The sequence below is a fragment of the Frieseomelitta varia genome, unplaced genomic scaffold, assembly GCF_011392965.1.
Source record: "Frieseomelitta varia isolate USP_RPSP 00005682 unplaced genomic scaffold, Fvar_1.2 scaffold_560, whole genome shotgun sequence".
Classification (NCBI taxonomy): Eukaryota; Metazoa; Arthropoda; class Insecta; order Hymenoptera; family Apidae; genus Frieseomelitta; species Frieseomelitta varia.
The window spans coordinates 52,589-68,112 of NW_025110324.1; the positions used below are offsets into that span (position 1 = coordinate 52,589).

At 31.2% G+C, this 15,524-nt stretch overlaps 1 protein-coding gene across 5 annotated transcripts in view; it reads right to left on the bottom strand.

The window, feature by feature from the left end:
- The window catches only part of LOC122533905 (sodium/potassium-transporting ATPase subunit alpha), a 93,604-nt gene that overhangs the window by 26,375 nt on the left and 51,705 nt on the right, over positions 1-15,524 (bottom strand). For 3 of the 5 annotated variants that reach the window (XM_043664052.1, XM_043664051.1, XM_043664050.1), the window contains exons 2-3: positions 5,619-5,699; positions 3,037-3,162 (exon numbers count right to left, since the gene is read on the bottom strand). In XM_043664052.1, the coding sequence (XP_043519987.1) occupies positions 3,037-3,162; positions 5,619-5,699 (207 nt within the window). The remainder of the gene's footprint in view (positions 1-3,036; positions 3,163-5,618; positions 5,700-15,524) is intronic. The other 2 variants (XM_043664053.1, XM_043664054.1) reach the window with 1 other exon arrangement.

The following is a 15,524-nucleotide window of genomic DNA, read 5'->3' on the forward strand; positions in this document are numbered from 1 at the left end:
ATTATTTATTTTTGCATTATTATTATTTTATAATATTTTATGTTTTGTACTGCTCGATTGATTGTAAGTATGAATATTTCTGTACAAACTTCAATTGTGTTTTTCTCAAAAAATATTTTCTTTTATAATATTATTATTTATATTGCCATTTTTTTTTGCATTATTATTATTTTTATAATATTTTATTTTTTGTACTGCTCGATTGATTGTAAATATGAATATTTCTGTACAAACTTCAAGTGTGTTTTTCTCAAAAAATACTTTATTTTATAATATTATTATTTATATTAATTTTTTTGCATTATTATTATTTTTTTTGCATTATTATAATATTTTATTTTTTGTACTGCTCGATGAGTTTACAACGTCTATCACATTAAAAAAAGGGAACAATTTTGATCGATAAATAATTTCTCCCAAATTTGGAATTGGCAATTTGTTTATTCAAACAAAGTTTGATCTTTTAATTTCGTTAATATATTTAGCGATATACTTTTGGAAAGTTTCTTTTTATACACAAAATTCAGACTTTTGACTTTGGTCTGGAATTGCGATTATAATTACCGATTATAATTAATATCATCATCAATAATAATATAATATATATTATTACAATCAACATTATGTCTGATACTGTACGATATCGTATGGTTGTGATTACAACGACACGATGATTTTTCTCTATAGAGAAAGCAATCTTGATTTTTAACTTCAGCCTAGAACTACGCAATAATTTGTAAAATTGATTATAATTATCATTATATAATGTTACCATTAAAATAACAACTTGATAATAATTAATGAAATGTTAGATTAATAATAATATAATATTATACGATCATGATAATCACCATTGCTGTGTTTAATATTGTACGCTATTGCAATCGTAGCTTATCTATTGGCATAATTGTGCAAAGTTTGGATAATCATTACTGAATACACCAACTCTGACTTTTGACTTTAACCTAACATTGCACGATAATTCCAATTAGAATTATTTACCGATTAATGACCCTTTGTTATCATTAATAATAATACGATATAAATATAATTATAATTAATAACACGATACGATTACAATCACCCGTCACGTCTAAATGTCATAGTCATTGTCACATCTCCACGTAAAACGACTGCAAGTATTGAAATTGGAATTCAATCACCGTTCTCATCATTTTATATTATCATCGCGTCGAGACTGTGGTGGTTAAAACAAGTGGCATTAAGATTAGCGTCAAGTTTGATTACACCGGCATTAATTATCTCAACAAATCCTATTCAGACTTTATCGATCTATCAGAGGTTCTGGTAACTGAAGCTTTGCCATCAGGCGATGCTCCTTTTCTTTTTTTTTTTTTTTCTTTAATCTTCCAATCAGCCAATTCACACGGTGTATTAGCGATTGCAACGCGTTCCACAATTATCAGCCTCGCTAAATAAGGGACGTCAGGAATTTCGTGTCAGCGATGATACTCGAGAGCTTTAAATAACTCGATCGATCGAGGCGCGCGACTCCGTTCTTGCTGCGAGAGCAACAGAGAGAGAGAGAGAGAGAGAAAGAACTGCACACTCGCGTCAGCACCGAGTAATTATTCTAAACTGGAACGCGATTCCAACGATTTCTTTTAAAACCAAATCGTATGACTTTCTTCTCTTCTGATTTTTGTATTCTTTGTTGCCTTTTTCTTCTTCTTTTTTAAAGAATCCTACAGAGAGAAAGAAATGCTCCTAACTGAGAGCAAACTGAATTTTTCTGCGAATAAACAGAGTGGTAATAGTAAAAAATAGAGCAGCGATAGTAAAAAAATAGTAGTAATGGTGACAATTCTCATGGTAAATGTTTTGAGACGAAGTGAAATTGACATTTGACCTTTAATTTTAATTTTAATTTTTAATTTTTGAAATTAAGTAGTTGAGTAGTAATAGTAAAAATTAAGTAATTGAGTAGTAACAAAATACAGTAGTGATAGTAAACAATAGAGTAGTGGTTAAAATTCTCATGGTAAATTTTTTAAGCTGAACTGAAATTTGACCTTTAACTGTAATTCTAAAATTAATTACCTTTAATTTTAATTTTTAATTTTAAAGATTAAGTAGTTGAGTAGTAATAGTAAAAATTAAGTAACTGAGCAGTAATAGTAAAAAATAGAGTAGTGATAATAAAAAATAGAGTAGTAGTTAAAATTCTCATGGTAAGTTTTTTAAGTTGAACTGAAATTAACATTTGACCTTTAATTATAATTTTAAAATTAATTATCTTTAATTTTAATTTTTAATTAAAAATTAAGTAGTTGAGTGGCAATAGTGAAAATTAAGTAACTGAGTAATAATAGTAAAAAAATAGAGTAGTGATAGTAAAAAATAGAGTAGTGGTGAAAATTCTCGTGGCAAATTTTTTAAGTTGAACTGAAATTAACATTTGACCTTTAATTGTAATTTTAAAATTAATTATCTTTAATTTTAATTTTAAAAATTAAGTAGTTGAGTAGTAATAGTAAAAATTAAGTAACCGAGTAGTAATAGTAAAAAATAGAGTAGTGATAATAAAAAATAGAGTAGCAGTTAAAATTCTCATAGTAAGTTTTTTAAGTTGAACTGAAATTAACATTTGACTTTTAATTGTAATTTTAAAATTGATTACCTTTAATTACCTTTAATTTTAATTTTTAATTTTAAAATTAATTACTTTTAATTTTAATTTTTAATTTTAAAATTAATTAAGTAGTTGAGTAATAATAAAAATTAAGTAACTGAGCAGTAATAGGAAAAGTAGAGTAGTGATAATAAAAAATAGAGTAGCGGTTAATTCTCATGGTGAATTTTTTAAATTGAACCGAAATTGACATTTGATCTTTATTAACAATGTTAAAATTAATTACCCTTAATTTTAATATCTGACTCTTCAATTTCCACGAAATTTTTTTAATCAACTAAATGCACGTGTCGAACGTATTGCTTCCAACTCAATGGATTTTGAGTTTCAAAGTAGTTGCACTACTTTCTCTATTAAGAATTATTGCTTAACGAGATACTTACGTTTTCGGGGTGCGTCTGAAATCTCTGATACAGTTCCTCGGGTGTAATTTTGTGGAAGTCAATGTCCAACTCCTGCTTCAGGTCATCCAAATTGTCCGTCTTCCGCTTTGGATTCTTCCGCCGCGACTGTTTCGCAAAAGATGAACACAGATTAATCGTAAAGTAAGAGAGCAGATCAGGAGGATTGTAAGTTAAGGATATTTTTGGCTTTTTGGAGGACGTAGGTATAGTTACTACGTAAGCAGCGCTATTAGCAATCATTTGAGTTCGAAAAAATATATAAACTTTCTCCGATATTCCTTCGGAATACAACGAAAATAGATTATGATATTATCTTTAACGAAGATCGCAAAAAATACAAGGGGAGAATATTTAATTTTTCAAAGTTTCAAATTTTTAAATTTTAAGTCGTTTGAAAACATACTGATCGTTGCGATATTTGATTCTCTCTAAAACAAAAAAAAAAAAAATATCTTCGAAATTGGTTCTAAACTCCACGAGATAAATTTTTCAATTAAAATACTGTCTCGTAAATTCGATTCAATTCGATTGATTTGTTAATTTAATTAAACGATTCTTCAAACGAATCTTCAACTCGAAATTTTATTAAGAGAAAGAAGAAGAAGAAGAAGAAGAAGAAGAAGAAAAAAGAGAACGTTTATCACGATCTTCGTTAAAAGAGAATTTTAATTAATCAAAAATTAAATTACCCTTACACCATTCAAATTACTCCTCAATATATCATTTCATAATAGAAGTATATACGATTGAATCGATAATTATAATTATAATAATTGTATAATCATTAATTACAAAGTATATTTCGTTTCGACGATCGTACAGAATCGTCAGGAGACCCGTTACATACAACCCATCAACCCTGATATTGGTTAATCGTTCTAAATGAACTCATCAAGATGGAGAAAGTAGGCGACAGACGAAATCCCAGAGAGAATTTCCCTAAGCCACTCGAGTCGTATTGTCACAGGAATATACGTTAATTATTATGCGTTATAGATGTTACGTAGATCGTGTTAGTACCAAGTGTCATAGCTAGTTTTGAGTAATAGTGCGCATAATATATATATATATATATATATATATATATATATATATATATAGCGATGTACAAGAATTTCTAGTAAGATAGATTTTTCACATTATAAAAGTGGTAATTGAATTTTGAAATTTGGAATTTTGATAATTTGATAATTATAGTGTTTGAAATTTTAGATCTTGATAATTTGATAATTATAGTGTTTGAAATTTTAAATCTTGATAATTTGATAATTATAGTGTTTGAAATATTAAATCTTGATAATTTAATAATTATAGTGTTTAAAATTTTAAACTTTAAATTTTGATAATTTGACAATTATAATAGTGTTTTAAATCTTGATAATTTGATAATTATAGCGTTTAAAATATTAAATCTTGATAATTTAATAATTATAATGTTTGAAATTTTAAACTTTAAATTTTGATCATTTGACAATTATAATAGCGTTTGAAATTTTAAATTTTGATAATTTGGTAATTATAGTGTTTGAAATTTGAAATTTCGATAATTTGACATTTACAGTGTTTCATTATTTATTAATTTATTTATTGCGTCGTTTTTTTTTTCGCTCAACGTATGAAAGTACATCAATATTTTCTCAGATATCACTCTAACACTAGAACAAAATGATCAAAATGATGAATTCATAATATTGGATCGATTTCAGGTGTAAAATAGAATATTTTTAGATTTAAATAATTTTGAATAATTTTTCGTAAAGAAAAAATCTTCTCGCTTTAATGTCTTTGATTTTATGCTTCAAACGTTGCCAATTCCAGCGTCAAACAGTTATCGCTACCTCGATCACGTAAAAAAATGATATCAATCCTTTCTTTATCAAGAAATTTAACTCGACACAAAAAGTTTATGACTTACAAATCATTTGCAAGAAAAACCGCGAAGGAATATCGCTAATTTCGCGTAATTCTAATATCCAATTTTAAAAAGTCACAAAGTGAAAAATCTATCTCGCAAACTATCGCACATCGTCGCACACTGAGAGAGAGAGAGAGAGAGAATCTGTATCAATTCCAATCACCATAGAAGAGAAAATCAGACTTTCACGGAAGATGCAGAGTAGATAGACGAGAAAAGAAATTGTCGAGAATGTGTGTCTCTCTCGTTGGAAAGAACGAAGAGAGAGAGAGTGAGAGAGAGTAGAGAGGTACGAGAGAGCTCGAATTTTGAAGAAAATTTTACGAAAGAATACGTCACCGGAGAACGTTTGCGATTGTTAGAGTGAAACGACGATGGGGAAAAATAGTTAGTTCAGAGCCGAGGAACAGAGAGAGAGAGAGAGAGACAGAGAGAAAAGAGGAAGACCAGAGAAGAACGAAGAGAATGGAAAATTTTCTTTGTGAAGAAAATTCACGTGAGAGAGAGAAAAGAAAGAGAGTGAGTTGCGATAGAAAACGAGGACAGAGAATGGAGGATCTGTCGTCGATGAAGCAAGCCCCGAGAAAAATTGCCAGCGTAACACAAATGGAGAGCCACCGCGGACCGGAAGTCACGCGGTGAATACCTTGTACATCCCGTCGGCCGTTTTGTTGTCGTCGCGAATTTGCGGTATCGTTGCGACCCTGTACGAGTCGGAGCGGCCATGCTGTAAAAAATGAGATGAATAAAAAAAACATGAGAGATGAGAGGCTGCGAGAAAAAAAAATATATACACACATACATATATATATATATATATAAGAAAGAAAATTGTAACTATAAAGGAAATTATAAATATAAAAAAAAATTATAAACATAATAAGAAAATTATGAATATAAAACTGTACATATAATAAGAAAATTATAATGTAAAGAAACAAGTCAGAGAGAAAATTATAACATGAATATACAACATAAATAAGAAAGAAAATTATAACATAAATAATTGTAAAATAAATAAGAAAGAAAATTATAACATAAATAATTGTAAAATAAATAAGAAAGAAAATTATAACATAAATAATTGTAAAATAAATAAGAAAGAAAATTATAACATAAATAATTGTAAAATAAATAAGAAAGAAAATTATAACATAAATAATTGTAAAATAAATAAGAAAGAAAATTATAACATAAATAATTGTAAAATAAATAAGAAAGAAAATTATAACACAAATAATTGTAAAATAAATAAGAAAGAAAATTATAACATAAATATGTAACATAAATCAGAAAGAAAATTGTGACATTGATGTATAACATAAATAAGATAGAAAATTATAACATAAATATAAAAGAAATCATCGATGTGATGCAATGACGAGCGGACGATCAAATTAAAAAATAAATTCTCGTGCCTGTGGGATCATTTTCAGTGGATTTGACTTGTTTTCAAGCTCGAGATTTTGATACTTCAGGTTATATTATCTCTCTCTCGCGATTGTGTTCTTTGATTTGAAATAGCCGCTGTAAAATATTCAGCACGTTTTGAGAAAGGACGAAATATTCAGGGGGGAAATGAGAAATGTATATTATATTATATTTGAAGGAAATGAAAACTGAAGAAGAGAACGAGAGAGCTCGCCGTTTGATTCTTATATATAATTCGTCGTTTGAAGTTTCAGTGTTCAGTGTAAAAAGCACTTAGGGGGGGGATTTTTAATTTCGTAAAGTGGTGACTACGTGCCCACTCTCAAAATTGGAAATTTCTTAATTTATTTAAAGTAAAGCTTCAATCCGCGTATGCTCGGTGCAAAGAGATTTGAAATTTCAATGTAAATGTTAACTTGGCAACCTTTGGAATCGACAATTCCCGGCTTTATATTCACAGTGTAGAAAATTGGAATATTTTACTTCTTCGAAGCACAAATTCCTGAATTCACAAAATCCTAATCTCACGAAATTTAAATATCTGCAAGAACATCCTCCAGAAATTCTTCAATTTACGAAATCCTGATCTCGTGAAATTGAAATACTTAGAGAAAATACACATTCTTCAAAAATTCCTAAATTCACAAAATCCTAATCTCACGAAATTTAAATATCTGTAAAAACATCCTCTTAAGAAATTCTTAAATTTACGAAACCCTAATCTCGTGAAATTTAAATATCTGTAGAAACATTCTTCAAAAATTCCTAAACTCACGGAACCCTAATCTCCCGAAATTTAAATATCTGTAAAAACATCCTCTTAAGAAATTCTTAAATTTACGAAATCTCGTGAAATTTACATCCGCAGAAACATTTTTCAAAAATTCCTAAATTCACGAAACTTTAATCTCGCGAAATTCAAATATCAGCAGAAACATTCTTCAAAAATTCCTAACTCTGCGAAACATCAATTCGTAGCTCTGAAATTCTTTCTCCTTCGAAGCTTCTAAGCATATTTTTATTTTTAATATTTTTCGAAAAAAGAAAAAAAAAAAAACGAAATATTCATCGAACGATCCATTTTCCGCGATTGCACGTGTTAGGCGTTTGGAGACACGTGGGCTGCGTGAATCGATTAAGCCAGAGACCACGTCACAGCCGCAAGCCTAATTTTCAAGAGCGACCTCGGCTCGCTGGCTGTTTGGATAACGACTGCTTCCGGTACCGGTTTCACGCAGGCGTGTCGCTGAAAATCGCTCGATCCTTGAACAACCTTCTTTCGGTCCTTGAACGGATTCACCATCTCCATTGTGGCGAACGCTATTGTTCGTTCGATCTATGTATCGTACGATCATCGATGCAATTTTGCAAACTGAAGAATGAGCAGTGACCAGTGTTTACCAGTTCATTGTTGACGAGATATTAACAGGCCTTTATTGGTTTCCAATTTCATAATTTTAATGTGCCAAAACTGAATTTTAACATAATAATATTTAACGTACTAACGTTAATTTTAATAATATCCAATTAAATAAATACTTCCACTTTGATCCAATATAAATTTTAATACAAATCCAATTTCACAGTTTTAATCTACTAAATAAATAATTTAATATACTAAATATACAATTTAATATACCAAATAAATAAAATATATTAAATATTACTCTCTTGTATTATTTATTCATTATATTGTTCATTGATGGAGATTGTGAGATACTGATGCTTTTATTTTAGATGGTTGATGTATTAAGATATAATACTACGTTCATTAATGTGGTTTTACAAACTGGAGAACGACGGTGAATTTATTAGACAAGTTTATTATTAAAAAAAAATTGAGGGTTTACCCTTTATTGGTTTTCAATATTTTAATATGTCTTTAATAAGACAATAATAGTGTGCATGTTCATCGACGTAGATTTGCAAATTGGAGAATGACACTGAATTCCCGAGTCTATTATCATTATAGAAGTATGAAGACGTCCTTATTGATTTCCAATATTGCAATTTTAATATAATAAAATAATAACACTATGTCCATATCGACGTAGGTTTACAAACTGGAGAATGACACTGAATGCTCGAGTCTATTATTATTATAGAAGTCGTTATTGGTTCTCAATATTATAAATTTAATAATACTACCAATATTAAAGATGCCAGAAATTTTTAGTTGATTCATAATTGGATTAAGAAAAAATAGTAGTAATATTAAATATTAAATATAATACAAAATAATTAATATTAAATATTAAATAATTAATATTAAATATAATATAAAATTTCTCGCAACAGAGATTACATAAGACAATGACATTCGATTAAATTGTACATCCCAAAACTAAATACGTAAATTTGAAGAAATTTAAGAATCTTACAAATAATATCAAACAAATATATTCGAAAAGTAAATTCTGTCTAGCCAACTATCACGAACAAGTGCTCGTTTAATTTGTTTCTTCACGAACGTCCAATCATTTATTTTAACTGAAATCCATCATTTATTTTAATTGAAAGAAACCTTCAATTTCATTCATATTAAATTCCCGAGGGGAATTTGCATAGTTTTGCAAAATTATCACGTTCATGTAATACAAAAGAAACCAATTTGCAGAGATGTCGTCACTAATTATTAGCCGTATGCTCATTAATTGAAATACTTCCATTGCATAAAATAATATGCCAACAAACGAACAGCGAAAAATAAAGTCTCTTTCGATCCATCGAACGAACAATTTGCAATTTGTTTCGCCGCGTCTGGAGCGTTTAAATCGGAGGGCGTGGTTTCGTCGAGGCGAGGCACGAGAATATTCGGCGACTATTTTCAGAGAAACGTTTTCCACGATGATCTTGCCCGTGAATAGACGTAATCTCGTTTCCGTTAGCGCAGAGGACGCGTACAAACGATACTAACGTTTCAGGTTGATAAAGCGCTGATAAAACGTTCCACGATGGGGCTGCTGCTGTGTTTTCCTAAGCTTCGAGCCTCAGAAAATTGCTGACGAGTCACGAATCCGCAAGGGTCCGCAACAACCCCTCGTCCGAAAAAGACAGAAAGATTACGTCGTACAATACTATTGCTCGAGAAATTTATTTATTTATTTTTTCCTTTTCTTGCAACTTATCTGCTATTATCCGCGCATCCATTAAATTCATCTTTCATTTCTCAATTCTCTGTTCCTCCGATTCTTCCCTCTGTATTTTCAATTCTAGATTTAATTCCGCAATTTAATTCGTAACCACTTGCGCTGGCAACTGATTGCGGACCATAACGAGTGACCAAACCGTATACAATTCGTCGCTTTCTTTTTTGAACTCGTCGGTACGATATTCACTGGACAGAAATTATTGAAAAGTAATAAATTTGTTATTTGCTTTGTCTGGGTTATACTTGAAAAATGTTGCAATTTTGGGAGAAAAAAAATTCTCGACGTGCACGTCATTCCAGCGCAAGAGGTTCACGACAACTGATTGCGGACCATAACGAGTGACCAAACCGTATACAATTCGTCGCTTTCTTTTTGAACTCGTTGGTACGATATTCACTGGACAGAAATTATTGAAAAGTAATAAATTTGTTATTTGCTTTGCCTGGGTTATACTTAAAAAATGTTGCAATTTTGGGAGAAAAAAAATTCTCGACGTGCACGTCATTCCAGCGCAAGAGGTTAACGACAACTGATTGCGGACCATAACGAGTGGCCAAACCGTATACAATTCGTCGCTTTCTTTTTGAACTCGTCGGTACGATATTCACTGGACAGAAATTATTGAAAAGTAATAAATTTGTTATTTGCTTTGCCTGGGTTATACTTAAATATTAGTATTGATAATTAGTACTGAGAAAATGTTGCAAATGTTTTGGGAGAAAAAATTCTCGACGTGCGCGGCAAGAGGTTAAAAGTAACTCCAAACTTTTTCGAAAGTAATTAATAAATTTTAATTCCTAGTTTTCCGTATAAAATTCGACATACATTCTGAATTTTCATGCTTTCATTCTTAAACTGTTTTCTACTTTATTGTCTATTCATGTGACTATTAATTTTATGTCCTATTTTTCAACTTTCTCTTCTTTCAATTCTGTATTCTGATATCCCTACTTTTTAAATATTTGTATTTTTAATTTTGGATTTCAATTCAGAAACATTAGTCGTACAATACAATTGCTCGCAAATTTCTTCTCCTTCATGGTGTTTGAGAAAATTCAAGTTCTGCACTTTAATTCTTAAACTGTGTTCTACTTTATTACCTCTTTTTGTATTTTAATTTTTTTTTTTTTTTTTAATTTTCTGTATTCTGATTTCCCTCTGTACTCTTGTGTCTGCTAAATATTAACTTTCAGCTTTCTGCATTTTCAATTCTTAATCCCTACTGTCTGTTCAGTTTCAGTTTCCCTTTCTAATTCTCAATTCTAATTTCTCACGCCCCCGGTTATACCAAAAGAATCCGTCGAAAACTTGAATTTCAAAACCAGCAAAACGTAAACAAAGTAACAAACATGCATCACCAAGACGAATTCCCACGAATATTCGCGGTCCATTTATTACTTTTGACAAGCCACGTATATGTATCGAAGCTCGTGAAAAATTGGCAGGGAACGCGTTAAACATTCACGAGATGCATACGTTCGAATAAAATGATTGTCTCTATTTCTCTCTCTTTCTCTCGGTTATCGATCGGCCGGTGTGCACGTGTGCGCGCGATGCGATAATTGTCACTCGTTGCAGGAGAAGATTTTGCCTAGCCGCAGTGCAGTAAATTGTCTCGACCTCTCGTCGACTCGGAACGGTGATTGCAATACCGAACGTGTCGCGGAAATAAGTGAAATAGATTGGCGCGTAGCCAGTGGTTCTCGACGCTCGAGGAATCGCCCGCTCGTTCGAGTCGATCGACAGATCGTGATTTGAATTGAAAAAAAANAAAAAAAAAAAAAAAAAAAAGAAAAAAAATGTTAAGCATGTTATTTTTTTATTATCACAACGACTGTTTCTATTTATTTTCTGTTCACGTCGAAGGTGAGCGCATTATTTTCATTCACTTCCGTCATCCTTCGTGTGAATTGTTAGAAATCAAAGGCGGAGTAGTCAATGGCAAAATATTACTGCGACTAGGGTATCAGACACGATTCTTTATATTGTATGCAAAAATTTCTGCAATTCCAAATGTATGAGAATGTTTACTTGTTATCTTTAAATATTTATATTTATATGCGTACGTAAGTAATTAATTAATTAAAATAAGATAATTGAAATAATTAAAAAAATTAAAATAATTATATCCTAATTATATAAATTATTATAAATAATTCTTTATTCTTTTAGATACAATAATTTCGTTAGAACAATTTCTTTTATTTTAGTACAAGTATTATTCAATTGCCGTTAAAAAATTTGTGATTATCAAAGTTTTGGGTCAAAATAAATCCTGTGATAAAAAGAATTCCTCCATTTGATGAAGAACTTTTTAATTTTCATTCCAATTACAGTTTCAATAAAAATCACCGTAAATCGTCAAAAAAATTGATCTTAAACAAACAACAAAAATCCTCAAAATTCCCTTCTAATTTTCCTCACATTTTCCAATACAATTTTCTTCCTCGCTTCTCAAATATTCTGATCTATACAGAGAACGAAAGTCAATTTCATTTCACTCGATCAATCGGATAACTCCGCAGTATTGTTTGTTGAAAAGGGGGAGGAAAAATCATGGGAAAACGCGACGGAAAAAAATTGTAAGAAAAGGTGACAGGAAAATTCTGAGGAAAAGCGACGGGAAAATTGTGAGAAAAGGTGACAAGAAAATTGTGAGAAAAGAGACAGGAAAAATTGTAAGAAAATTCGGTAGAAAAATCGTGGAAAAACGCGACAGAAAAATTGTGAGAAAAGAGACAGGAAAAATTGTAAGAAAATACGGTGGAAAAATCGTGGGAAAACGCGACGGGAAAATTGTGAGAAAAGGTGACAAGAAAATTGTGAGAAAAAGCGATGGGAAAATTGTGAGAAAAGGTGATAGGAAAAATGGTAAGAAAATAGGAATAATTGTAGGAAAACGTGACGGGAAAATTGTGAAAAAAAGCGAGGAAAAATTGTGAGAAAAGATGGCAGGAAAAATTGTAAGAAAATAGGAAAAATTGTAGGAAAACGCGACGGGAAAATTGTGAAAAAAAGGGAGGAAAAAAGTGAAAAGGTGACAGGAAAATTCTGAGAAAAAGCTATGGGAAAATTGTGAGAAAAGGTGACAGGAAAATTCTGAGGAAAAGCTACGGGAAAATTGTGAAAAAAAGCGAGGGGAAAATTGTGAGAAAAGCTGACAGGGAAAATTGTAAGAAAATGGGAAAAATTGTAGGAAAACGCGACGGGAAAATTGTGAAAAAAAGCGGGAGGAAAATTGTGAGAAAAGGCGAGGGGGAAAATCGTGAGGGAACGCGACGGAAAAATAGAAGAGGGATGAGAGGCGAGCGGACGTAGTTTGCCGCGCGGCAACGAACGTGTGTGCTCGGCATCTCTCTATTGATCCAAATAATACAGACACAAAGGTACGCGGCGGCTGTTCGTCAACGATTTTAACGAGCGGTGTGTGTCGACGGCAACTTCTCGTTCCGTCGAAATAAATTGCCCCCGGGGCAGCGACGCGCTGTCTCATGCCCTCTTCTGGATCCTCTCTATGACCGATATTTCAATGGCTCGCTTCAACAGGATTTCAGTTTCCCTTTGTGTTTGCCCTTCCGCGGCTAAATGTCCCGCCAAATCTCACGCGATAAAATATCAATCGATTTTTTTTTTATTTCTATTTTTTACTTTCTGTTACAACGTTTGTAATAAAAAATTTTGTCATAGGCTCTGTGAAAAATAACACGAAAAGACGCGAATGATTCTACCGATTTTCGAGTTGAAAGTACTTTCTTTTTAGTCTCTACTATATATTATTAATTTAGATACTAAATTGTAATTTAGATCATTATTCGCTATTTCTTACTTTTTAAATTTTCATTTTTCAAGTTTCAACATTTTCATTTCTATCTGACGTTTCACTGTAAAATTAAAATTAAAATTAAAATTAATCTAAAATCAATTTTCACAATTTTTTTAAAAATTAACTTTTACAATTTTCCTACAAGTTGTTAATTTAAGTTAATTTAAGAGTTTTATAGTTATTATAGTTACATACTCATATAATTTAAGTTATATAATTTCCTGCAAGTTGTAAATTTAAACAATCCAAAAGAACGACAGCGGAATTTTGTTTTCAGAATAAGTCTGCTCACAAGAACAATTGTCTCGTCGTTAAAGAAACCTGGTTCGTTTCTTCTTCGTGTTTTTATTCAAGGAAGATCGATCTCTGTTCGTTTCCTTTGATCGTGGCGGTTTTAACAGCGGCGTGAAACAAACGTCGGGACGCTGAAGGTCTAAAAGATTAAAGGTTCGTGAATATTGGAGATGATTGAAGCGCGTGCCACGTGTCTGACCTTACGAGGCCTGATTCTACTTATTCTTAAGAACCACGTTTCCCACGTTTAACGCAACGACGCTCCTTAATCTGCCTCCTGTCTCTTCACTTTCCTATCGTATCTCTCATTAACAATGTCAATTATTGCCTGTCAAACGCAAAGCTAATCGCTGGTAACTAATAATCGTCCGCGTCCCATCGAATCAACGTTCGAACGCTCGATAGTTGAACAGCCACGTCGATGTTCTCGATTCTTGGATATAATTCTGCGTTATCGCAGATGGTTGCTTCCTCGTTATTGTCTAGCAAATTTACACAATTGTTGTTACAACTAGATTTATGTTACGAACATAATCAAAGGAATGAAATTTATGAAGAGAACAGAAGTTTTTTTTTTTTTTTTGGTCTATTATTTCGTTACATTCTGAATGGATCTTAATATAGCCTTAAATTTCCCACAGAAGTGTAAAAATCGATGATTATTAGTTGCAACAGACATATATCTCTTTCTGAAGAATAATTTTTTTTTTTATAGCTGAATGAAATTCTTCCAAAAAGCTAATTTACCAGAAACAGAATGCAACGCAACGTTATAACAAAAATAAGGGCTCATCGAACAAAATATATAAAGTATATAAAAAAATAATATTATATAAAAATATTTCATTTTTATATATTCTATGTTATATTTATATTATATTTTATATATAATATAAATATATATATTATTTTATATATTATAAATAATATATTTATATTATATAAAATATATTAAAAATATATAAATATATAAAATTAATAATATTTTATATTTTGTATAAAATTAATAATATTTTAAAACACAAAATATATAAAATTAATACTATTTTATATTTTGTATAAAATTAATAATATCTTAAAATACAAAATATGAAATATCTAAAACAAAAAAAGTGGCCTTTAACAATCAAAACAGTCGATACGATTTCAAAAACGAAACGCTTTTCCAAATTATGGTCAATCTCGAGTTCTTGCGCCATACCTCCACAATTCGTGTGTGTGTGGATCTCTGTAACACAAGTGTGCGTGTGCGTGTGCGTGTGTGTGTCACACCACGAGGAGGTGCGTACGTAACGAAATTGCATAATCGTGCTTCCTCAATGACGGGAACACCGTGTGATCAATGAGAGATAATAACGTCGTCACGGAGAATTACCGCGTCTCGTCCCAGCCGCGTGCAAGCGGAATTACGGGCTTTTTACGAGCAGCAGCAGCAGCAGCAGCAGCAGCAGCAGCAGCAGCAGAGACTTCAACGCAGATTCGCATTTTTAGCTAATCGTTGAATGCACCTCGAACGCTTGGATTTAACCCCCCGTATTTGGAACATCGAATTGCCACGAATTATTGGGAAGTGAAACGAGCCAGGGATGCTGAGACTGCAAAGTATCGTAAATTTGCACGTCACCGACCGTTGTTGTCTTTTTTGTTTCTCTCAAAAGTTTGTCAAAATAGTCTTTTTGTTCCTTCAAAAGTTTGTCAAACCTTTTTGTCCCTTCAAAGGTTTGTAAAAATAGTCTTTTTGTCCCCTCAAAAGTTTGTCAAAGTAGTTTTATGTCCCTTCAAAAGTTTGTAAAAATAGTCTTTTTGTTCCCTCAGAAGTTTGTCAAAATAGTTTTTCTGTCCCTTGAAAAGT